Source organism: Panthera pardus, unplaced genomic scaffold (genome assembly GCF_024362965.1).
Source record: "Panthera pardus isolate Hobbes unplaced genomic scaffold, ASM2436296v1 HiC_scaffold_2, whole genome shotgun sequence".
In the NCBI taxonomy this organism is placed as follows: Eukaryota; Metazoa; Chordata; class Mammalia; order Carnivora; family Felidae; genus Panthera; species Panthera pardus.
The window spans coordinates 133,078,092-133,104,824 of NW_026526765.1; the positions used below are offsets into that span (position 1 = coordinate 133,078,092).

The following is a 26,733-nucleotide window of genomic DNA, read 5'->3' on the forward strand; positions in this document are numbered from 1 at the left end:
GCACACCAGCCCCACCACTCCCCACCCACCTTCCCTGTGGCACCTGCTTCAGGGCTCACGTCGTGTGGGAGGGGCCTTTGAAAGACGGCTTAAGGGAGGGCGCCCCTCGCCCAGCTCCCCAGCCCCAGGTCTCCTCCCCAGTTCTTCCCTTGGGCTGATTCCCCCGCCCACCAGCTGCCCTTCTGCTTTGCCCTCTTCAGCTTCCCTCTCCCGGATCCCTCCCCCAGCTCTTCCCACTTTTCCGGTTTGTCTCCCCCCCCACCCCCCACGTCTCCCCAGCTCTCTCCCCAGATTCTCTTCCCCTCCCCCACTTTCTGCCTCCTTGCTTCCTTCTCTTCAGCTCCCTTGCCGGTTCTTCTCTGTTTTCTCCACCAAGCTCACGCACCCGATCTCTGCCAACTCTCCCCCTGGGCGGCGCAGCAAGGGTCCCAAGGTTATGCTCACCTCCCTAAGCCTCAGCCTGGGAAATGATTTGGCCCGGCCCATTTGGGCTTCCTTGTTGGGAAAATGAAAGCCCCTCCTGAAGGCCAGCACCTGTCTTCTTCTCCAGGTGATGGCTTCCCAGTCTCAGGGCTTCCTGGTCTTATGTCACATAGCAGCATACAGCACCTATTTTTTCTCTGAGCTCTAAATAGGGCCCTTGGCAGCGACGTCGTTTAAGATCTGGAAGCCTCTGTCTCTAATGTAAAATGAGGATAATAATAGAAACTAGCTTATTGGAGATTTGAGGATTAAATGAGATAACAAATGGAAAAATTGCCAGCTGTTACTGTGAATGCCTTCACCTTAGGCATTCATCCCCCATGCGTTTCTTTGCATTCAGCTCATGGACGCTAGATGGAAAAGGTACAGATGTGTAACTTTTAAGTCCCATAATGGCCAATAGTTCTGACCTTTTACTCCAACAAGTGTTTTTCTAGAGCATTAAAAAAAATCCACTTTGCTGTTCTTGGATTTTGGCATTGCTTTCCAGTTACTCATTTACAACAGGCATCTGTGAATTGCTCAAGGACAGGGACACTGTCTTCTTCCTTTTTATGTCTCTGGCACTGTACTTGGGCTGGAGTAATTCTAGAAGTATTTGTGATATTAATTATTTGTCTTTATAGGTCACTTACTTTTTTAAGTTTATTTTATTTATTTTCAAAGAGAGAGATAAAGAGCTTAAGCAAGGGAGAGACGGAGAGAGAATCCTAAGCAGGCTCTGCTCTGTCAGCACAGAGCCCATCACCAGGATCTATCTCAGGAACCATGAGATCATAGCCTGAGTGGAAATCAAGAGTTGGATCCTTAACTGACTGAGCCACCCAGGCGCCCCTTTATAGGTCACTTATAAATGGAGATGGTCCAGTAGCCCAAGAGCAGAAAGAGGAAGTGCCGGTGGAGTAAGAAAGGGCATCATCGTAGTGCCAGTGACCAGGCCAGTGCTCTACCAGTCCGAACTTACTTTCTTAACTGGAACAAGTGAGGGGGGTGATTGTTACCTTTTATACAAGTCACTGACATATATAGTGGAAAACCAGGCCCTATTTTTAAACCAGTTGATTCTATTCATTTACTCTCTGTATATTTACTGACCACTTACCTCATGCCAGGCACTCGTTAAGTATTGGGGATATAGCCATCAATATGTATTCGCCAAATCAATAATCACTTATCAAATGACCCTTTCTTCAAATAAGGATATCGTAATGATTAGCATGAAGGACACAAAATAAGTTAACAAATGACAATAGTAGTTGCATTTTAAGTAGGCCTCAAGAATTCAAGCACATGTGGAACATCTCACAGCAGGCAAATCCTGGTAGTGTGTGGTTGTTAGGACTAGAGAGCCCCGATCCAACTCATCCATTTCCAAAAGCTCCATTCCTATTAAGGCTGTGCGCCTTCATTCCACTCATCCACTTCCCTGTCATCAGCAGCCTTCCCCTTTACTTTTTCAACTAAAAAAATTTTTTTAATGTTTATTTATTGTTGAGAGAAAGAGAGAGGGAGAGAGAGAGAGAGAGAGAAACAGAATCTGAAGCAGGCTCCAGGCTCTGAGCTCTCAGCACAGAGCCCAACGCCGGGGTCGGAACTCACAAACCATGAGATCATGATTTAAGGTCAAGTCAGATGCTGAAGTGACTGAGCTGTCCAGGAGCCCTGGCAGCCTTCCCCTTTAAATAATTGGGAAAAAAAAAAAAAAAAAAAGAAAAGAAAAAAACATAAATAAAAAATTGGTATGTTCATTCATTCATTTAAAAATCCTGTATTGAAACCTCCACTGCCCACAACTAAGATAAGCCACTGGAGATATGAAAGTATTAAGGAAGTTACACAGTCTGATTGGGAAATCAAATAACAATGGGATGGCCTCAGAGAACCAGTGGAGGCCTGTAAAGGGAATTTGGCAGCGAAAGCCGGAAGTTAAGCAGGTTTGGGAAAAGGTGTTTGTGTGGGAGGAGGTATTTAGAATATGAATTAAACATAAGAGATTGGGGTCTGGATGCCCTGACAATTAGTTATTGAACCAATGAAATAATTTACCAATAAAATCATTGGGACCAAAACCTTCTCTGGACACAGCACTTAACTGATGTTCACTCAGTTCATTCAAAGGTTGTTGTTTGTTGTTTACTTAAGTTTTCTACTTCTTGCTGTGTTGATTTTATTAATCCTTCATTAGTGCCAATTACTATGCATTTAATTTTTTAGCAATAAGGAGAGCATGATTTTATCATTTCAAAATTTATATACTTAATATATTCTTTTCCTTTTTTACATTTTTTTTTCCTTTCTTGATTGGATTTGTTTGTTTCCTAGAAGAGACACACTTTTTGGATGCATTTACCATTTCCATTAACTTTCTCAGGTGTCACGGCTGAAGACACAAATGCACAGAAGAAATGCTTTATGTTTTAATTCTCCCTCTCATTAGAAATGACCTAAATCACATGGAATTTTTTTTCCTCATAATCCTCTAAGTACAATATGAGATATCAATCTATGGAGATATTCATTAATTTCCAAAAGATACACCTGTCTTGCAAATAGCAGCCTGTAGATAAAGGACAAGTCATGTCGTATCTCTAACAGGCTTAAGTATTTCAAATGTCAAAGTAGCTCTTCTATTTGTGAAACCATGGCACAAAATTAGCTCCATGGCTGAAAGCTACACACTGAGCTCAGGTTGCACAGAGAGCTATTTTCTGGTGGATAAGCTTGTACTAGAATAACTGATAAAAGAGAGCTGTCTCCTGAACTTTGGGGCTTGAACTCACGACCCCAAGATTAAGAGTTGCATGCTCTACTGACTGAGCCAGCTACATACTGCAATCTCTTGAACTTTTAAAAAGCTACCTGGAAGAAAGTTAGTAAAGTTCAGTGAAGGAGTATGCTTTTCTGTTTATTACAGGCGACCATGTTTGTTCAGAGAAGTTAAGGAGTAAAAAGGTACCAGAAGGCACCCCCCCTTAAGAGGAAACAGAAGTGTGGAGGAGACTTTCCAGAGAGGCTGACCCAGGTTTCTGTCCTGACACTCCTCTTCACTGTGATCACAGCCCCTCTAAACGTTGCTCCTCAACTCTACCATGTGGGTATTCCATTGATAGGAGTCCTCTTTTCTCCCCCATCTTTCCTGAATAAGGAGTAAGAAGACAATCCTCAACCCATCAAGACAACCTGAGTAACTCCATCTTCTTGCTCAGCACACGGGACGACCCGTCACCCAGTCCTATTGATGTTTTTCTCCCAAAGATCTTAAATTTCTTCCTCTCTCCCACTTTAGTCTGGGGACTAATGAATATCTTCCCAAAGAGAAGTTAATCCTGCACCATGCTTCTTGGATTTGTTGATCTTGGTACTCGTAATAAGGTGAGCTGTTGAGAATTTAATGCAACGTAAGAGGGAAAATTAACCAGGTCATTTTCAGTTGTTTCAGAAAAAGTATACTCTGCCTATTTTGATGAGGGAAGACTCTTCTACTGCATTTCTAAATGGTTATTGCATTTCTAGATGTTGTAGGAAAAGGAGACGCTTCTGTGATCTAGAGCCTATTTAGCTGAGCATTTTTGCATTTTCCTGTGGGCCATGAAGATTTCATTGCCAAGTAAAGGGGAAGAGAAAGAAAAGCTGGTTCTTGTTCCAGGGCTAGGGAGAGCCTGCCCCGTGGTGTGGGCACAAGTTCCAGAGAGACACTACCCTAAGGAGAGAAAAGAGGTGCCAGAAATGGAGTTCCCATGGACAAGGAGGTCAGGAATGCTCTGCCAAGTACTCTCTGAACACATACTTTGAGTTGGGATGGCTGTGTAACTGTTGGGCTGGGGTAGAAAGTGAGGAGGAAATAGTTATGAAGCAGTTAGCTGCAGAACTTTGGGAACCTAGCAGAGGTGTTGGTAGCCTAGGCTGGGCCTGCAGCACTCTCCACCTTTTTTTTTTTTTTTTTTTTTTAATGTTTATTTTTTACTTTTGAGAGAGACAGAGACAGAATCTGAGTGCGTTAGGGGCAGAGAGAGAGGGAGACACAGAATCTGAGGCAGGCTTCAGGCTCTGAGCCTCAGCAGAGAGCCTGACGCGGGGCTTGAACTCACGAGCTGGGTGATCATGACCTGAGCTGAAGTCGGACCCTCAACCGACTGAACCACCCAGGCGCCCCAAGGGCTGTCCACCTTTGAATCAACTGCTGGAGCCTGGTCAGCCCAGCACCTGGAACAGCCAGCCCTGGTGGAATGAACATCCAATGCCCTTCCTCTCAATATCTGGGCCACGTAAACCCTAGACTCTAAAGGCAAACCCAAGGGAGAGGGTAAGGCCCCTGACATACATGAGATTCTTCTTGCTGCTAACATATCATCTTTCTACTTCAGTTGTTGCCAAACTACATGGATTTTTTTTTTTTCTTTCTTTTTTTTCCAGAAGTCAGTGGAGGCCCTACATGGTGACCATCTACCTGAAGAATCAAGTCAAACCTAGAGAGGCAGACCGGAGAGAAGGGAAGATAGAGACAGAGCCCTAAGGACATTGTTCTGAGTCTCTGCTTACATGGAGTCTCTCAACTCAGGTGTCTTCCTGGACTTCCTTTTTCTGGTTGCCTTCTTTGGGTTCTATTCCTGCCACTGATGAAGATCTAATTAATATAAAAGGAAAAAAGGTAAGGAATTTGAAAGGGAGGTCATTATTTGAATTCATAGTTGAAGTTAGGGGAGATGGAAATACGTGTACCTTTTGAAAGAAATGCGATAGGGCATGTGTAAAGGACAAAGGCAGTCATAAAGGGAGGGTTAGGCTGAGAAGCAGCATATGTGAAGGGAGGAATTTCACTCAGAGCAGAGATCTGGCAGGAGTGAAGGAGGATTTAACAAACTCTGCAGCTGATTCTGAAGCACACCACTGTTCTAGTGTTTTAATACATAATACACCTGTGCTTCCTGACTATCAATTTTCTGAAAAAAGCCCACTTAGAAAATTTATGTCAATAATGCTGAACTCACAGGTGCATAGACAGTAAACAAAGGATTATCTTTACTGGTGGGAAAGTCATAGACAGGCTACCTGAAGGATGTAGGGTGTATCTCGGGGGTTGGTACCATGTAGCTAATAGATGCTGATTATAATCAATAGATTTTAAAATTTGGCAAAAAAAAATTCCATTCTTCACAATCTACTGTTTCCTGGAAGGAAACAGGAGTGAAAGACTTAGCCATAAAGCGGTCTATCTTTCACAATCCTCGAATCTTTCTTGGAGCTTACCTTTTTACCCTCCCCCACCCCCTTTCCCAAATTGTCCCTATCATCTTCTAAAAAAAATTTTTTTGAGAGTGCGCAAGGGAGGGGCAGAGGGAGAGGGAGAGAATCTTAAGCAGGCTCCAAGTTTAGTGCACTATCTGACAATGGGGCTGGATCTCACAAAGGTGAGATCACGACCTGAGCCAAAATCAAGAGTCGGTTACTTAACTGACTGAACCACTCAAGCGCCCCTTCAATTTCTTAACTAGTGAAGTTTCTTAGGAACTCAAGTTCTTAAGACAACTCAAGAGTTGTCTACAATTAAGCAAAAATGTTGTGGACTTAAAAGAAAAATAACCTGTGGCTTGTCATTCAGATGAACTACAGCTCCCTTTTCAAATTGTGACTACCTCTTTCAAAAATGGCTTGATGGGGGCTAAATGTATTTGTAAAAGAGCAAGTAAAATAGGCTCTCGCAGGAGTAGTTGTTAGATGCCTTTTTTGTGTACCGTATGTTTATCAAAAACACTGCCTGCATAATTTTAAGACTTTTTTACCTGTTATTAGAGATAGAAGACATAAAATGACCCTGTCAGGTGCTTTCCCTTCTTTAGCCTGGACAAAATCTGCATGTTTCTCTCCCCCCTGCCCCAAAAGCTTCAGCAGTTATCTAATCAAATTCTGGCAAGTATTGAGTCAGGTCTCTATGTTTGTATTCAGTATCCACAGATCACTGATCTTATTGTGTGGATCAAAAACGTACAATTTATTTTCCTTTGCAGCTGTGGTCAGAACATCTTGGTAATTTGTTTCCGTATCCGAGAAGAGTGCAACAGAGGATATGTGTGGACAAGACACTACCGTTTTGGGGAATGAGTTCCTCATCTGTGAGCATAGTGAACACTAAGGCCGCACAACAGGAGGTGACAAATTCAGAGGCCTTCACGTTTCCCCTAAAACAGTGCTTTCTAGCCATAACACAAAATTCATTGGAAGATTCAAGAGGAAAAACTGGGCTGAAGTTCTTAACACTGCCATTTAATAGCCTATCTGAAGAGGTCTCTGACCTGACCCCTGCTTCTGGATTCCATAGAGAGCAACAAGACTTAGACCTTTAGGTATTTTAGGAGTCTACAAACAAAGTATGTCCAGTTGGTTAACCCACCAACACATTATGTGTATCTACTCTCTCAACTAGCTAAACAGTACTTCCTGATGAGCATGTCCCAGGACTTGTGCCACCTTTCCTCCAAGAGTTCAACATTAAACTATCACCTATTGGTTCTGTACCTACACCCATCCTATTGGTCCATAAAGACAGAAATGTATCACATGCATTTGTATTTTCTTCCCAGTGAATGAACAAAAAATACCTGCTGGCTCAAAGATGAATGGCATCCCAACTTGGAAAACCTTTGGATACTATGATACTGGGAAATGCCACATTCATAGTTCATAGTTGCCTCTGAACCCCCTTTTAAGTCCCCAAAGAAATAAGGACCCTGAATAGCAGACTACTGGACAATAAGCAAGAAGTAAAGATCATGCAGTGGACACCTCTATTTGGCTTCAGATGTATTAGCCAGCCTGTAGCCACTCTGTATTTCTAACTTTAATTGCATTACCTGAACACACATTTGCTGGCAGATATGGACGAGCAGTTTGGAAATAGCCAGTCTATCCCAGACCTCTTAGTTATGGATCAGGCAGCAGTGAACGCGTAATAGAGATACCCCAGGAGATGAAAGATCTGGGCTCTCGGCCAACATTCTTCACTTATTTGCCACATGACCTCAGGAAACTCCCTACATTGCGCCAAGTTGCTTTCTCAAGAGTAAAACAGAGATAACTTAACCGCCCTGCATATATGACATGCTTACTATAATGTTCAAATAAAAGAAAGCGAAAATGTTTTATAGAATCGCTAATCAGCTTAGCCAAAAGTCTTCCGAAGAAAAGACAGGGACTATGAGGCTTAGGGACAAAGGCCCAGGGATAGCAAACAATTTCAAACAACTTTTCCAAGGCATGAATATTACAGTAAAAGCCACCAAAAAACTCTGATATTGTGAAATAACAGTCCTATAAATGAGGGTATATCACAAAGTTGACAAAGATTTCCAAAACAGATAAAATAGAAGAGTAGACATTAAGTAGTTTTAATGAATCCACTTCCTTTATTGCAGTAACCTCTGTACAAGCAGCAACTGCAATATTCCACATTAAAACGTTAGAAAAGCAGGTGTGTGACAGTTATAGTACAGTATTATCAAAATATTACATTTTCAAACTTAGTAGATCAACATCCACCAGAGCTCAAATCTTTAAATTATTTCCATAGTCTTTAAAAATATGTAACGTCAGAAAGCATATAAAAAGAACGTAAAAGGAAACCTAAAGTACAAATGAAATAATGTAACAAATAAATATTTGATTTAATTAACCCTTAATAATCAGCTTAACACCACCATTCTCTCTAAACCCGGTATTTACCTATAGAAATAATGAACTGTCCAATGCCATTGCATATTTATTTCCAAGTTATCACCAATGATTAGAATTAAAAAAAATGGCATTAAAATAATCAAATTCAGCATAAATAAAAGAGTAGAATAGCTTCAACACTAGCTAGCATCTCTAAGAATTGTTGAAATTTATTAGAGTACTACAACAACCTTGAAAATTTTGACCTGGTGTCTAGTGTTAAGTGAAAGTAATGCATTTTTTTTTAAGTGAAAAGCTTCTTACATTATTTCACAGACAATATTACCCTCCCCCCATTATGCATATTTAGATATATTTTATGTACTTTATACACATATGTATGACGCATGACATTTGGTTCCTGCAGTACAGATCACAATGATGGTTTCCTGAATGGGAAAAATTCCAGAAAAAAAAAAAAAAAAAAAAAGTAAGTGTACCTGTGCACATTTCAAGATAGCAGCACTCAATTCATGCCCTATTATCCATTTAAAAAGTTCAAACACGATATTGTTTACTGAATAATATGACATTTCTACTGTCTTTCCCCCAAAACACTACAAAACCTGCAATAAAATGGAACAATGCTGTGAGTTATAATGTAGGGAAAAAAATTTGGAAAAACAATTACTTCATTTTAACATTCTGAATTCAAAATTATCATCAGATCTCCACTTGTCTATTCATTTAGTTTATGCTCACGCAGCAGAAAGACTGCACTATTGACAACAGTAGTAATTTTATGGATTTCTATCAAGATTCATGAAAACCTGCATACATTCTTCACCACGGAGACTTATGCCAATGAACTCACTGAACAGTACTGTAGCGGACGTGTTCTCCATTTTCTAACTGAACAGTAACTGTGTGAAGTTACATGCCCTTCCAATGATCACCTTTGTTCTCCAGGAAACCTGTTACCTTTCAATCTCATTTTGAACTTATGTTTACCAAAACAAAAAAATTTTAATCTAATGAATCTTGGATCACTTTAAAATGCAAAAACACCAGCAACATAAACGTCATTATATACACATATGCATCTGTGTATGCATATACGTATGCATACACACATACATATATGCAGACATCTATCCCTTGAAATGTTTTTAGGAAATCCTTCCTTGAATAAAAAATGAAAAACTTCACATTGATAATTGTATATAAAGCTTTTAGTAACAGTGCGTATGCACTGTCAAAATTGTACTAGTAGACTATGATGTCAAAACAGACATTCCAAAAGCACAAACTGGCAGTTTTTCTTAACACAAAAGTTTTAAAGTATTAAGAATGGATTAAATTTAAATGTTCAGAATAATCTGTTCAAACCTGAGTATATTAATTAAGACTAAGTATACTTGACAATTGAATGAATTAAGCCTAAAAACATTTCATTAAGAAACCAGTGGTCCATTTAACCATTTGATGAAACATTAAATATTTTAATGATTTATAAACGATGGTACAGTGGGATTCCACATATTGTTTACTGAAATAGTCTATTTGATGACATTATTTTATCTAATTTTCCTCGAGAAAAATCTTTTAGCATTTCTTAAAAGTCCCTCAAGATTTGAGGAAAACTATAAATTAGGACAGATCTCCCTTCTAATAGATACAAATGATTTTGAGGACTTTGGTCTGAAGAATGACAACAGGAGATTTTTCAGCATGGTATATAGAAGTACTGGATAAATCTTCAACTGTCCCTAAGATTTCAAATAAAAATACAAATAGCCAATTAGAGATTAAAAAAAAACAAAACAAAGAAAGGTTTATTGGGTCTTTTTTTCCCTAGATCTACATTTTATATAAACCCACAGAAACCTAACCTTTGGGGTCACTTTTGGGTTATCATTTTTTTTTTTTTTTTGCATTTTTCATTAATTTGCCCTAATTCTCATCTTTAGTATCTAACAGATACCTTTACAAAAGTAATAGAAAACATACAGTACTCAACACTAATTGGTCAATGGAAGAAGAAAAGCAGTGTCCATTTCATTTCACGGTGGAAGAGACTAGAAATAAAAATAATAGCTGACGGCAAAATTTGACATTCTATAAATTTATAAAAGAGGATATATGGATGAAATTTGGTTAATTTCAGAAGGCACCTCAAGGCTAAAGGCTTTTTGTACTCCTCTCATCAATCAAAAAATAACACACTTTTATTGCTATTCAAGTAGCAAAGGAAAACTTTACTCTCATGAGCTTCAGTCCAGCAACAAGGAATCATCATCATTCATTCAGATTGAAATACAGACTTGACTAAAACTGAAGTCTCCATACACGGATCAATGGAGCAACTTCCCTGTGTGCTTTCAAATTAATGAAATAGTGAAAGAAAAGTCACAGTTTGCCATTGTGATGTTAATGTGTCATTGAAGATTTCAGTTACTCCACTGGGCACTAAAGTACCATCTGGAGGGCTGTCCACTGTGTCGGAACACTTAAGAATAGAAGGTAAGGACACTCTGATGATTCCCACGGACTAGGAGAATTGGCGGTAGGTCCTTTGATAGAGCTTCTAACCAGGCCATATAGAGAGCACTTGACACAGCACCTTTCCTAGCAACTGGGAGACTCCTGGTATCAAAAAGAGAAAGGAAATTAGGCAATGCATTTAAGTTGAAAATAGAAAATGTAATAAAAATTATATATGGAGTCCCTACTAATATTAACTAAAAATTACTTTGGTTAGTTACACATTGTTTTTGAGCGTGGCAAATTCTGAACATAGCGTAACAATGACTATACTCATAGATCACTATTCTCCCTTTCACATGTCTGAACAAAAGATTTTTAAAATTTATCCCTAAGAATAGAAATAAGTATTTCTATCAACTGTAGCACATTTTATATCTAACGCTAAACCTCACATTTTACCTTCTTCATTAAGGACAGAATTCTTTTAGGAGAAAGGGCTGTTTCTATCTGAATTTTGAAAGCAGAAACTACACATGGATAAACAAAACTGAAACATAATTAATTCTATGTATTAATTTTCAACTTCTCTTATTTCTCTGGGCTTTCATTAATTTTCTTAGTGTTTATTTTTGAGAGAGAAAGTGCGAATAGGGGAGGGACAGTGAGAGAAGGGGACAGAGGAGTTGAAGCAGGATCCTGACTGACAGCAGTGAGCCCAACACAGGGCCCGAACCCACGAACCATGAGATCATGACCTGAGCTGAAGTCAGACACTCAATGGACTGAGCCACTCAAATGTCTGGTCTTTCATTCCTATTTGTAGATAGTGGTAGCAGTCACCAGTTGCCCTATCAACTGTTTCTCTCTAGACTTCTGTTTTAGCATATTCCATTACAGTATCTGATCATTAGCAGCAAAACTTCTGGTGTATTGTTTTTTTGTTAATCAAAACAACATTTCTCTAGTATTATTTTATTTTATCATTTGGGATGTTTTTGGAGGACTGAGGTTTTTTTTTTTTGTTTAACCTATTGAAGGACCCAGGCTCCATGACAGAAAATTCAGGTTCAAGTAATACCTACCGAATCTGATTTAGTGAGGAAAAAAAAAAAAGCTAGAGAGCATTAACATCTATATTCAATGCAAGGACAGAGTGTCTGTATGTAAAGTTTGTGTGTGGAAAACTGGGGGAGCAGATTCAGACAGGAACCACTTTTTACATTAAACCCCCAAGGTAACTTTATGGTGTTATTTCTATGAGGATGCTGCCTGGAGTCTACAATTTTTTTTTAAGATTTTTTAAAAATCTAAGGCAAGTTTAATAGTAAAAAACTGATTTGGAGGGGTGCTTGGGTGGCTCAGTCATTCATTAAACATCTGACTTCGGCTCAGGTCATGATCTCACAGTTCGTGAGTTAAGTCTGGCATCAGATGAGCTTGAGTGCCGTTTCAGGTGAGCTGGGCTTCTCTCTCTGCCCCTTGCTTACTTGTGCCTTCTCTTTCTCAAAAAAAAAAAGAAAAAAATTATTTTAAGTCAGTACAATCCACCCCTCAATGTCACACTCAAATTCACAACCCCAGATCAAGAAAGGCACGCTCTACAGACTCAGCCAGCCAGGTGCCCTCCACCACCTCAGGGTCCAAAGTTTAACTTGAGGTCCTCGTACCCCACATATGATGGAGTGTCCTCAAAGCCAAGGAGTTTTTAAAAGGTGGGAAAAAGAAGAAAGGAAAAATTCCATAATAAACTATTGTGGTAAAGAATTACTTAGATTCATATAAGCTTAAGATTTTTGCTTTTCTTTCCTCCTACCTTAAGTGATTTTTCTGTATGCTTGAAGTATATTAACAAAAGTTTGTTTTTCCTACTTATAACCACTATTATCATTACTGGGAAATATATACGTATGTACTTGTTATGGCAATTAATCCTAATCGCATTATCATAAAATGAATACCGAAGAAAATCTTAGTATAGACATTACTTACATGACAATGATATTAGCTGTACTTGAATGTTCCTTTAATAATTCATTTAACCTTATCTGCCGATAGGTCTGAAAGGAAATAAGACAAAGTCATTCCTAGACCATTGGAAAAGTGGAATCTAGTGTGGTTCAGAGAACTATATAGAAGTAAGCAAAAAGAAACCAAAATAATTTTGGTGTAATAAAAGTATCTGTTCCCTAGTTTAAAAAAGACCTAATGATTTACACACACTGTTCACATACAGATCCAACTTAGAGGAGACTGAATTTATAAGACCGGTTCCTCCCATAACAAATTATAGTTCTTGATACTTCTATCTTAACGTATTTTTAAAAAAAAATCAATGGAAGATTAATGAAAAGAAAGCAGAAGAGAAATAATACCTTGGTCTTATAAAGTTCAAGCTCATTATCTGTTATTCGCCATGGCTCATCTTCTTTCATTTTATCTGCAATATCTTGTTCTTTGTCATCTTCATGAAGTCTATACGGCTCAATCATTTCATCAAATGCTACAATACTTAAAAAAAACTGACAATCACAATCTGAATTACTTAACACTAAGATCGTAAATGCTAAATCAGAATTTGAGAAGTCAGTGTTTTCCATCTCTCCTGCTCACTTCCACACCCTAATTATAACCATCTCTTTGGCAACTTATTCAGAAAACAGCCATCTCTAGTTTCTCAAATTGATTAGAGATTTAGAACCATATTCACAATAACAGAATTGTAATTTGAACTGCTAACAACGATCTCTCTGTATCTACTCCCTGCTCCTATGCCCACTCCCCTGTCAACCTACATACATTTCCATCACCTTAGCTAAGATGATCCTTTTGAGCAATACGTCAAATTGTGTTGTTCCTTTACTCAAAATATTCAAAACCTTTCCTAGTTCAAGTACCACTGAATGAAAGGAGCAGTAGTAGGAGAAAAGGTACTAGAATATTCTGAAGGTAGGAACACACAGATACTTAACATTTAAGAAGATGCACAATTAATCTCTAGATACAAAGGTAATTTAATAGGATAAGAGACAGTAAAAGAACATAAACACTCTAATCCCCTACGAATGTGAAAAATATTTTTCAGTATCAAGTTTCATACAAAGTTCCTGGCATATATTGTTTTATAAAAGGAAACAAATCCTTCCCTGATTATAAGCTTACAAAGTATACCTTATTATTTTCTATTTAAGATAAATTCTTTAAACCAGCTTCATCATTTATTCAACAATTTACTTGAGAATAATTAAAATTATGCCTGGTAACATAAATATACATATTATTATAACAATCTCTACGTACCATTTTCAGGTGGATTATTCCATGAGTATACTTTCCCTTGACCCTTGAGAATTCTGATTGCAACTATTATAGGCTAATTTTTGATTCTCCTATTTTACTAATAAGGCAAAACAGTGAAAAGTAATATATAATGTGGAGTAGGAATTGAGTGAGTGGTGGTAATGAATATAGGCATGAACAGTGGAAATTCAAAGAACCATGTGGAATTTCTGTGGCATTAAGATTTTCAGAAATTACTTGTAAAGCACTAACTGAATTCTCTGAAAACTGAAAGCCCTTACACTTACTTTAGTAACAGCTACAGGCATGCCAACTGTCAGTACCAGATTTAAAAAAGTTGACTTCACATGCTAACAGCAGGTAAAACCTCCAGGTAATTAGTTTAAGTTGAATGATCTGTTACTGGAATATGTGAGTAGGTCATCCATAAAAGAATCAGTTATCTATACAGAGTAATTTATCCAACAACTTACTTTTCTTTCTTTGGTTTAGTATTAATATCTCCTAAGACCATGATATCAGAGAAGTCTATCCGGAACTTACTAAGCAAAGTAGCCATCCTAAAACAAAAATGAAAAGCATTGAGATACATAAAAGCTGCATCTATGTATTTTTATTCCATTTCAGGCTGAATCACTGTATCTGAAAAGCATCATTTATAGGAAAACTGTATCAGGTGCTGAATAAAGTTCATCTGTGTTAGTTCACACCGTACATTCAACTGAGTAGAACTCAAAATTCCCTGAGGAGAGACTCTGGTTATATTCTTTCACTTTCTCTGAATCGCTCCTTAGGATCTAATCATGAATGGAAAGACAGTAATAATGAAATTTGGAAGGCAACTAGTTTTTAAATTTAATTTTTGTCACAAGGAGTCAGAGATACAGGCTTTCAGTTACAGAATGAACAAGTCACGAAGAAGAAAGGTACAGCCTGGGGAATATAGTCAATGGTATTTTCATAGCGCTGTACAGGGACAGATGGTAGCAATCCTGGGGTGAGCACGACATAAAGAGATATGGAATCACTATGTTGCCCGCCTGAAACCAACAATAATATATGTCAACTATACTTCAGTTAAAACTTTTAGACAGATTATATTGGTGACTATACGGATTTCCGCAAAAACTAGTAAACAGTTGTTAAGTTTAATTATTTTTCGATTCTTCTTCCATCCATGAAGAATGCCTATCTCAAGACCCAAACAGGACTTTTGGGGGCCATCAAAAGCTGTAACTAATGGCAGATCAAGTTCACAGCATTTTTGAGGGGGAGGGGGACTGGGACAGACATGAAAAAGAAGCTCCAACAAGCCTCTGACTTTTCAGTAAAGATATACCTTTTCAGAGGCATAGATGGCAAGGAAACCTTGGTGGCACCAACAAAAAAGTGGAAAAAAACACAAAGGAAAAGCTGTCAGCACAAGGGGATTCTATTTTTAAGAAAACAGAGTTTTCTAAATTAAGACATTAGAAAACAGACTTGCTCCAGGTTTAACTTTTGAATTATTTCTAGTATTTCTTGCATAATTCACTATGTGAGATGACTCGACATTTAGTTGAATTCCAGTGTAGATCTATTAAGTGCCTGCTATGTGTCACTGGGCCCACGAAACTCAAATCTAAGATACAAAAATAAATTAATACAGTACCTAGAATGCAGCGAGTGATACCAAATATACCGTTACTGAGGAAGGAAGGGTAACAACTAATGGGGAGACAATGGTATAAAAATAAAACACATTAGGGCAAGTGTCATGAAGAAAGTGACGGCAATGCTGGACTTGAAAGTCTGGAGTGTTTCATGAGAGGAGCTGTTTACAGTAGAGATGAGAGCAGAGAGGGGTACAAGCCTGGGACAGCATGTGTGTTCAGGGCAGGTGCACCAGTGCGCACCACAGTGAGGGGTAAGACACAGTGTGGAGAACAGGACAGAGGGTTTGGGCTTTGTCATATTTTAGCACAGGCTTTCTATGGAATGTAACAGAGAGGAAATTCCAAGTATTTGGGCAGAGGCATCTTGTCATCAGAGCTCTACTTTTCAAACGTGAACTCAAGAGAAGAGTGTATAGTGTGTGCTGAAAAGGTCAGGGACGAGGTGTGGGGTATGTAGCAAATCACTCCAACCAGAAATAGAATGGGGACAGTACAGCGGGAGTAAGACAAGGGATGACCGCGGCATCCTTCATTTCTGTTGTCTTCAAGTCTACAGAATGTATCTCACACAGGAATATGTGATTTGGAGGCACATCCACTGATTTTTTTTACATGCCTAACATTTAAATGCTGCAAATTTTTAACAAAGACTTTCTAAAATGTCAATATATGAAAAAATATTAGGAATCAGTAAAATGAACTATCTACAACTTAAACATAAAGATTAAATTAAAGAGAATGAGGTTTTAGTTGTTTAACAAGATTTTCAGCTTCAGTATAGGACAGCCTGACTGACATTTTCTGGACTGTGTCTTTTTTATACTATCAAATATACTGTAATAGTGAAGTATGGCTAGATTAATGCTCTTCCATTTAAATACACTTACGCTCTCCGGTCATGGTCTATTCGGTTTATTTTCCCACCAATGAACACTCTGATCTTACAGTCTTTCCACTTTTTCTTGGTAGTCAGAAGGTAAGGTATCAATAAGGTCAAACCTAAATCATAAAAATATAAAAAATCATTCATGAAATGCTAATTTCTCAATTAAGACCTTTTAATTCAATTTAATCTCTAAAAGAATGTCTGCTACAACTCTGCATTAAACAATATTTTTCTATCTGTTCTTCCTTAATAATTCAGACAGAAAGCCATGAGGTAGGCCTGAACAAGGAGGGAAGCCCAATGGAACCGGGAGGTTAGTCACATACAGGAGGACTGAGGAACTGAGAGTCTTCACTGAACCTAGTGGGAGCCAGGTTTCTCTCTCAAATGAGAACTCCAAGAAGGAAGAAGCTGGATAAAACCCTGCAGTGTTTAAACTGGAATGGGTGTTCAATCTATACTTACATGTACTAACATATCTATGGTAAGTTTCTGAGACCCGTCTACTGAGAGGGCCTGGGAGCAGTGACACTGCAGTGGCAATGAGCGTATCTTTGTTTCTATACAGCATTCTCCACTAAGAGCAGTCAGCGTTCCTCGGGTAAAAGGTGACTCAATGGCTGGTACAGGCAAAGTACAAAAGTAAGTCTGGAACATCTTATGATTGGGAAATGACAAATGGACACACAAGTCAGACTACAGAGGATCTTGCTGGCCAAATATGGAAACGATCTGAACATCAAAACAAATAATGAGAATGACAAATCATCTCACACTGAATACAGTCTATGAGTTCACAAAGATAGAAAAAAAGAGAAAGCTCTTCCTTACAGTAAGAAGCCAACTAAGAGGAAGAAATAACAGGATTCGAAAATCATCATTTGGCAACCACAAACACACCACACCAATGATAAGAGCAGGCTAAAGTATCAAAGGATGCTGAAGATGGTGGTAAAAGTTGTAGTAATGATGGTATATTTACCTAATCCAAAAGCAAATCCCCATCCACTAATATGTGTAATTAAAAAGGGGAAACAGTAACTTTTCATTCTAAAAATCTAGTGAAAACCATCTTACTCAATGGTCAAAGCTAACTTCACCAGTCATGAGCCAAAACAAACATCATGTCCCACTTGAGATATAGACAGAAGAGCATAGTGTCACTTCTGTAATATTTCTACCATAAACCTACATAATGTATACTAATTATGACAAAAGATTAAATGGTACTTCAAATCTAGTGACATTCTCAGACTGGTCGATTAAAAAAAAAAACAACAAAAACCAAAAAATCTTAAGGTCATGAGCTCAAGAAGTAGGCAACTTGCAAAGTGAAGGACACTGAAGAGGTAACAGTTAAGTGCAACACCTGATTCTGAAACTAATCCTGGTGCTTTGGGGAATGTTGACAAAACTGGAAAGGGGTCTAGGGATGAAGAGGACACGTCATTTCTTAGTACTATTCCCATAGTCCCACAACTTCACTACATGTAAAACTGCTAAAAAGCACGGTAACAACCTTACCTCCATCATCAAAAAGCCACCAGACATCAATAGTGTTCTTTCCTTGTTTTTTCTGAAACTGTGTACTAGCTTCAAGAAGCTTTTGGTCAGCTACATTTAAGGGCACAGCAGGGCCTTTGGATTCTAAAGGATGAAGCAGAAAAAGAACATGTAAGGGAGATAAATACTCAAGTCTCTTTTGCTGAATTCCTATAATTCCCTAACTCTTGTATATTTAAATGTTTATAATGCAGACAGTTGTATATGGCATCCATCATAAGCTTTCAGTGGTTTATAATTTAAATGTACTTTCGAAAGACGTTCACAGATAAATACCTCTTTACAACAGCTTAACTCATCCAAATTATCTTGCCTAATTTCTAATATTTTGAAGCATTCTTAATGAAAGAGAAGCATGAATACCAATACCAATCAAGAATATTATAATTGACTGCTAGATTTTAATTTTTGAGAAGTTGTTTTACGCTAACTGGACAAATGAGGCTTATGCCTATTCCATGAACGTATCACTTTTATAATCTTTTTCCTCAGTAATTTAAAGATCAAAAAATTATTTTACATAAAATGTCATCATTAATATAAGATCAAAAAATTATTTTACATAAAATGCCATCATTAATATAAAAGACAGAGGGAAGTGGAAGACGAATGAATACAATCTAACAATTATCACAGTGAAACCTCTGAGTCTAAGCAAACACCCTCATCTTTACCTAACTTGACCCCTTGGTTTGTGATGCAAAAAGCTAAAGCCATATAACCACACATCTTTCTCTGAGGCACAGAAAGATGGTAGAACTCCTTGGAGGGCACCACGTGCTGCAGATCTTAAGAGCAATATACCAAGGAAGTTCCCACGTTCCCAGGAATTAAAAACTTAAAAAAAAAAAAAAACCAAAAAACTCAGCACTGACTCTATGAGCAAGCAAATGACTATTATGAGACTCCTACAGCAAATTTTTAAAAGCAGGAATCCACAGGAGGAAATCTGATCGTTTCTGCAGGATGTCTGTCATTCACTTCTCATGCTGCCATGATACACGCAAACATGACGAATGATTGTGCATGATGACATAATATGGCTGCCAAACCACACTGCTCCGTAACTCTCACCTCTATCTCCTTCTCATAAAAGTCATGCCCGGGGACATGACTGTGTATCTCCCAAACGCAGCAGGGCTGTGAGAAATATTGTAATTTTTGAAATGAAAAATATATTAGTATCAAAATTAAGGGCTTGGCTTGGTACACCTGATGGTAAAGAATGCAAGTGACACTGGCAAAGAGACCCATTTCAGTGTCTCTGTTTAGCACCTAAACCATGCAGTTTAAAATAAGAAACTGGTATTGACAGTCAAGGTTTGAGTATTTCAGAAATGCTATGATGATTTAAAATAATTTGCCTTTGATATACTCCCTTTCCCTGGGATGACTTATACTTTTTAGTTGGACTAAAGATAATGTTTCTAATCTGCATTCAATAAATAACTGTAGCATCACCTTGCCATGGAAATAAAAACTAAGGTAAAAAAAGAAAATAGCAAAGTTGGAATTAAAGAGTTAACAGTATGAAAAAGGGGATTAAAACAAAATGATGAAAAATGCCTGCCTTTTTTCAACAGTGGTTGAGTTGGAGTCTTGCCATCCTCTTCCTCATCTAGATTATGTTTAAAAAACACAAAATATAAGTTAATTGTCTTTATATTAATAATGAAAATGTAAATAGAGCACATTTATAAACAGAGCATAGTATGATGAGACAGTCTGTGAAAAATCAAGACTGAAAATACTTATCTTCTACACTGAGTGTTGAGGAGTTTTAAAAGCAAACATATTTTAGACCCCTCCAACAGGGCTACTGATGAACGCTCACCCCTACATTGTATTCCTGTAAAACTGACAAAAACTGGAACACGATTTTTAAACTTGTAAATGTTCATACTTGAAATCAGTTGAAAAGAATTTCAACTATGGCTTATAGAATTGAAATAGGACGTTAAAAACTGACACTGCAGATAACACATGAATTTTAAACACTGCCACTGCATCACTGGGCAAATGACTGAAAAGTTACTTTTAGAAACGTTTAATGGATATCCGGTCCTTGTAAAAACTAATCCCCACTTGAAACAGGAAGGAATTTGATCAGAGACAGAGTCTTTTGGTTTATATAAAATACTATTTATACATATATACATCAATTGATATATAAAACGTAAGCATATATATACATGTATATATGTTTGTATGCATGTACTGGTCCATCTGTATTTAGGTATCTTTAAGTATTTTCTTGGGGTTAACAGTTTTGCTAATCTCAGGTTTTTCTTCAGATAAGCTTTATGTGAGGTGTCTGAGGCATGTAAAACTCCGGACCCGGACAGGGAAGAGTACACTGCTCTGGAGTCAAGTGGCTCCCAGGGTTCCAGGATTCCCTCTAACGCTTTTCCTGGCTGCGTCAGCTTGAAGTGGTTAGTTAACTCCTCACTTTCCTTGTTAGTAAAAGGGTGAACAATACATACCTCTTCAGATCATTATGCTGCAAGCATTAAAGCCCTTAGCTCAGTGCCTAGCACAAAGTAAGTATTCAAAGGGCGCTCTCTCTGTCCCCTTGCATGCTGTGTGCCACAGTAACCAAGAAAGACATACCGAACACCTGTAATTATATGGTGACTACACAAGAATGTTTCTAATTCTGAACACCTTTAAATTATATAAACTTTTCTATAGTTTCTATGTTAATTTTGAAAATAACTGGCTACATAGAAAATAAACACAAAATAAAATTAATGCTATTTTTGAATGCTAATTTCTTATGCCTCTTAGGGAACATTTCAATTATTATATTTAATTTTATAGGATTATGTATTATTGTTCTTATAAAGTAGATATTTGATACTGTCTTTGATGATAGTAAAAATAACAATTATAAATATAAATGCGGACATTGTGTATTTATTTCAGAGAGCTCAAAAAATGTTAAGGAAATCCTGACACTTAAAAAATAATTTACACTAAGATATTTAAAGGTATCTGAAGGTAATAAAGCTATTGACATTTTCAAAATAAAAAGGTGAGCAGGTATGTACTCACCCCAGGTTCCTACTCTAAAAATAATGACTTCCCAAGACTGTGGCACACAGTAATGAGCTACTGTGTAGAAAACACCTACTGCAATGTGAAAGGCACAGAGTAGATGCTTGATGACTATTACTTCTTCCTTTCCCATCATAGTTTTACCTATCAATTCCTAACAGATTCTGTAAAGAAAGGATCGGTTTTAAGAAAAAGAAAATGATAACAAAAATAAAAAGAGAAAATGAGAGCATGTATACCATAAACTAAAAGTAAATGCAGGAACATTAAAAGCAGTTTTAGAATCTTTCATAGAGTTTTGAGATGAAACAGGAAACAAATTATAATCAAGCCAGCAAAGAACTTAAAGGGAAAAGAGGTCTCAACTAAAGCCTCAACTACCACTACTCTGAGCAGCCAATGTAAATAAGGAGCAAAGAAATATTAAGTAACAGCAGTGCTTCTATGTAATCTGGGGAAGATTGATTTCACAGCGACAGGATTTGTCCAAAGTGATCAATTTCAGAAAAAGAATAGTAATTCTTTGATAGGAATCAAAAAAGCATGATATGGTTTGATGATTTACAGTGCAGATTTTTCTTGTTGCGTGCCAGCTGGGACCAGGACAGATGGAGATACTGACTGAACAGAGGTAGGAGAGTGAGGGCGGGAGAGTAAGATTTGGAAGTCATCCCTCTTTCCGTCTTGTAAACATGACACAGATTTATGGATGAAATTATCTCAGCGTCTCAGGAGATTTGGAGACCTTTGCGTGGCCTGAACCACATGGGCCACCAGGGGTAGTAGGTGTGCAATTATGGCCAAACAGTTCAGTAACCAAACACCAATAGCATGTTCCTTCAGAGACTAAGTGAGGAATACAACTGCATGTGATTTTTTATTACATGGTTTTACCTCAACAACTCCAGGTGCAGTAGATGTAAAAAGTATTCTAAATATGTCAGAACATAAACAAAATCCCTGGTATTTCAGTATCTTGATTTACAAAAAAATTATGTAGATTTGTGGTCAACTTAATTTCTTCCAGGGTTATCTTATGCTCTATCACATTACTCTAAAATTACCATGTTACTTTCCAAGTTCAGATTTAACCTAGGCTTTAAATTAAATTGCTTCACTTAAAGCATATATAAAAATATACAAGCAGGTATTAGCGTAGTGTATAATTAATTGGCATGGCTTCTGTTCTACGATCGACTTTAGTATTTTAAAAATAGCTAATCATGTTGTAGCCATCCATTTTACCTCATCTACTAGAAATGAACAGTACAAATGAGAGAATGGGTTACTTAATAAGACATGTTATATAATAAAAACCATTTCTCCCCAAATTAAACATTACCATTAATAACATTTCTTGTCTGAATAAAAATTACCTTTGTGTGTAACACTTTTCTCATCGGATGGCTTGGAGGTATCTAAATCCGATTTTTTACTGTACTCCATACTTAGTACCACATCCTTGACACCGGGAGATTTCTCTTGTGAAGACAATAATTCTTCTATGGACATGAAAGTAATCAAATTATTATCCAAATCTTATTTTAGCCATTAATTAAAGCACCATGGTATATTAATTAAATAACAGTTCACAGCACAGTTTAGGAAGAAATAGTAAGTTTACAGTACATGATTTCTTAGGTAAACAAATGTGATAATCTGAAAGAACTATTCACTCAAATATCTTGAGCCATGGCTAAGTATCAGACATGTGAATTAGGTGCTGAGGAATTAGTAATGAGTGAGATTCAAAGAGCATAAAAGTGTGGCAGACAAAAGAATAGTGTATAGAATGTGAATAAATTCTACTCTCAAAGTCATTTACACATGTAAAAAATGTAAAATGTGACAAATGTTCACATATGTGTAAGATGACAAACAATACTGAAAAATTACACCCTTGACTACAGAGACAAAACCAGGACATCAACTCAGGGTAGAGTACCAGTTTTTCATTTTTAAAGCACTTTCTCCATTTTGTATCTTTTGAGAAGTAGTTAGTAAACAGTTAACTTCCACCATGAAAACATGCGACACGAAGACAAATGTCATAAGAAACTGATCGGTGACAGATAATCCTCATCACTGATTTGTGTGTATGATGAGAAATAACAAGAGAAACGACTATGCTAAGAACTTCGCAGACATTTCTTTACAACAACCCTATGAAATAATCCCGGTTTCTTTTAAATTTTAATGTTTTATTTAAGTATCTCTACACCCAACGTGGGGCTAGAACTCATAACCCCAAGATCAAGAGTCTCAGGCTCTTCTAACTGAGCCAGCCCAAGCACCCCAATAATTCTGTTTTAAGATATGAGGAAACTGAAGCTGGGAAGTCAGCAAATTTGCCCAGGCTACAGAGCTATGTACTAAGAGAAAAAGCTGGGATTTTCAAAGGAGATCTGACTCCAAAGCCTGTGCTCTTGATCCTGTGCTGAACCAAATTCCTGTGTCCAAATCCTGATGACGAATAACAAGACCTTCGAAACAATTTTCCTAATTGAAACACATGAAAATGTTTTCTTAAAGTTCTAGTCAGATTCAAATCACAGTGGATTACACAACTATATATGTAATTGATTAGTCAAATTGTCATACTTTTGAGAGTGACAGGGAACACAACTAATTGTGCAGTTAACAGGTACCCTAAACCTCAATTGCTGGCAGCTCATGAGAGAACTGAAACAGTATTTTGTAAGGCCTACTCCGGAGTAAGAAAATGCATTTTCAGCAAGCCATACTTTTGTGTTCCATGGATAAAGACCTCAAAGCGTTCCTTTCAAAACTGCACAATACCCTTAAAATGGTGGGAGGAGGGGGAGGATTACAACTGTTTAAATATATAAACAGGTGACAAAAGTTCATGATGTGCCTCTCAGCTATTTAGGCTTAGCTATTTTTGATGATTTAGTTAATTAATTGATAAGGGTAAAATATTAGGTATGCAATTTCTTAAACTTATAATACTTGTTAAACTACCAGGAAATCATCAAAGGGTATAGAATTTCCCAGTTTTTATTAAGGTGGCAAAAGTAATCAGTATACCTTAGTTAGGTTTAAAGTTTCATCTAAAAACATTTTTTTTGAATGCTTTAAAAATTACATAGTTGGAGAGGAGATTAGTGGGTATCAGGGGTTAATGATGGGGGAGAGATGAAGGGCATGGTGGGGGCATAAAGGAGTAGCACGAGAGATTTTTGCGGTGATTGAACAGTTTTGTATCTTGATTATGGTGCTGGTTATATGAATCAACCGCATGTGATACACGGCACAGAACTATACACATGTTCATGAGCACACACACACAAGTGTTAAGTAGAACTGGTGAAATCTGAATAAGGTGGGTAAATGGTCACAATGCCAGTTTCCTGGTTATGACGTATAATGATAGATATTCAATATGTTACCACTGGGAGCAATGGATGAAGGGTACAGAGGACCTCTCTGTTATTTCTTTTGTTACTTATTATGGATCTATAGTCATTTCAAAACGAAAAAGTTATGAAAAATGACTTATAGGGTCTTTTCTGAAGACAGAGAAAATGACATTACCAAGTTCAGTTTTCATTATTAATATACCTGTGTGTAAAAAAAGCATGACCTTCATAAACATGAAAATGATGATTTAGCAGTCATTAACATTTTTTTCTCTATAGTATTTATCATGTATTTTTATAAATTTGGCCAATCTAAAACCATAAGTCATGCTTATTTCTCTTAAACTTATGATTTACACTGAATTTTAGTCTCTCCATTAATAATCACCAGCCATCATCCAGGTTGGTGCCAACTCTGAAAAGATGGTGGAGCTGAAAAGATCTCACTTCCAAATGCCATACAGTAAGTACATGACACAAAACAGATAGTAAATGTTAAAGTTATTGAAGAATTTGTGAGAATGACATAGAACTAACAGAGTCATTTATATTTTTAAAGTAAAACATTTATTCGAGCAAGACTTACCTTGTGCTTGAAGATGAGATATATCCAGACCCTCTTTTAGGCGGATAACCACTACTCCATATTGTATGTCAAAGGCATCACTGTAATGGGGGTGGGGGGAGAATCAAAATCACAAAAATGTTAGTGTCCTCCTCTATAAAATGAAGGCAGTAAGAGATGATTTCTAAAACACCTTCAGCTTTAAATGTCTTATTTCTAACATATGCTTTTAAAAATACAGTGAGACCCATATAATGTCTGCTTCAAATTCTATACCATTCCCTTTCCTTTCTTCTGTTTCCTTTCTTCACTTAACTCTTAAAAATGAGTTAAGCATACATCTTTATAGTCTTGACACTCTACCTACACCAGACATTTAAAGCATGCCTGTACTATTATCCTATCTGAAACAAACTAAAATTACGGAAAAATAACAGTCAATATTCCCACCATACTTAATTTAGGCTTACACCCTTAAAGCTAAGAGAAATACAAGAAGACAAAGCAAAGTGATTCCACTGAGAAAGAGAATAGAATATAAAGGAATGACTTCTGAAAGAAACCAGAGTATTTTTAAGTAATTCTCACATTTTTACAAAAATGTTTAAAAAGGTAATACAAAGATTTTATGTGCATTTGTAGACACGCATTCATATGTCATTTCGAGTTTTTTAAACACAAATGGGATCATCCTATAACACATGCAAAATCTATTAAAACCTCAAAGACAACTCTAAAACCAGACTTCAATTCTGGAAACTTTATGTTGAGACCATGAATCATGTGGATTCAAGTTTTTCTCAAATCTACTGAAAGAATTACAAATTCCTAAACTTTGGGTCATTCCCCAGAGTGTAACAGGCTTGAGTTTTATCTTTCATTATTATTTTTAATTATGAAGCAACCAATATTCATTATACTCAAAAAATTACATACAACCTAGTTCTATATAACCAAAAGAAAGGGCTAAAATGCTAAAAAAAAAAAAAAAAAATCAAATTTTTGTTCCCAGACACAAAGAAGAATACCTATCATTGTAAGAGATGTTTTATTGGTTTATTGATGTTTTTTGTTTTTGTTTTAAATCATTCCTATAATGAATTAGCTAAGGTCTGAAGAGATTCATCGGAAAATTAATGGACACAGTAACCTTCCTCAGCTGTATCCTGAAAAACCTAACGCTAGAGAAGAGTAACTACAAGTATTTGAAAAAAGTTAATAAATCACAAATGACTTAAAATCAAGGTCCTTAAAGAAAAGCCAGTGAATATAGCTTCCCAAGTTTACCGTGGAATAAAGTAGCCAAATATTTTTGCTATAAACAAATAAATTTCTCTAAGCTATAATTTGATTTGGAGTTTTAGCCTCTCCATGCTGTTACTAGGCATAGTAAATTAAGTAAACCTCAAGTGCTCAAAGTATTTATAATCAGAACCAAAACTTAAGTGTCACAAGATAAAAGCATAAGCAGTATCACTGCTTTGAAACTGACATCAATTTCTATGGCTCTGGAAACCAGAAAGCATCATTTTGCCTCTATTTTAATTGCTGCCTGCTGTATAATACTTAGAGTAATACTTGACTCTCAGAGCAAACATGCACTTCAAGTTCCTACAAGGTCAAAGTCAGAAAGACTCTTTTCTTTTCAGTGTTTCCATACGAGCAACTACAACTAACAGTGGAAGAATTATTTGTAAAAATGTCACTTTTTCT

General features: G+C 37.0%; 1 protein-coding gene across 2 annotated transcripts in view; it reads right to left on the minus strand.

Annotated features, from left to right (window-relative positions):
- Positions 1–7,860: 7,860 nt before the first annotated feature.
- Positions 7,861–26,733, minus strand: part of SLC12A2 (solute carrier family 12 member 2) — a 109,699-nt gene continuing 90,826 nt past the window's right edge. Inside the window, exons 19-27 of one of the 2 annotated variants that reach the window (XM_019422115.2) lie at positions 25,042–25,121; positions 22,452–22,577; positions 19,589–19,636; positions 17,980–18,102; positions 16,457–16,568; positions 14,388–14,474; positions 12,990–13,125; positions 12,607–12,674; positions 7,861–10,776 (exon numbers count right to left, since the gene is read on the minus strand). In XM_019422115.2, the coding sequence (XP_019277660.1) occupies positions 10,641–10,776; positions 12,607–12,674; positions 12,990–13,125; positions 14,388–14,474; positions 16,457–16,568; positions 17,980–18,102; positions 19,589–19,636; positions 22,452–22,577; positions 25,042–25,121 (916 nt within the window). In that variant the 3' untranslated portion in view covers positions 7,861–10,640. The remainder of the gene's footprint in view (positions 10,777–12,606; positions 12,675–12,989; positions 13,126–14,387; positions 14,475–16,456; positions 16,569–17,979; positions 18,103–19,588; positions 19,637–22,451; positions 22,578–25,041; positions 25,122–26,733) is intronic. The other variant, XM_019422116.2, reaches the window with a different exon arrangement.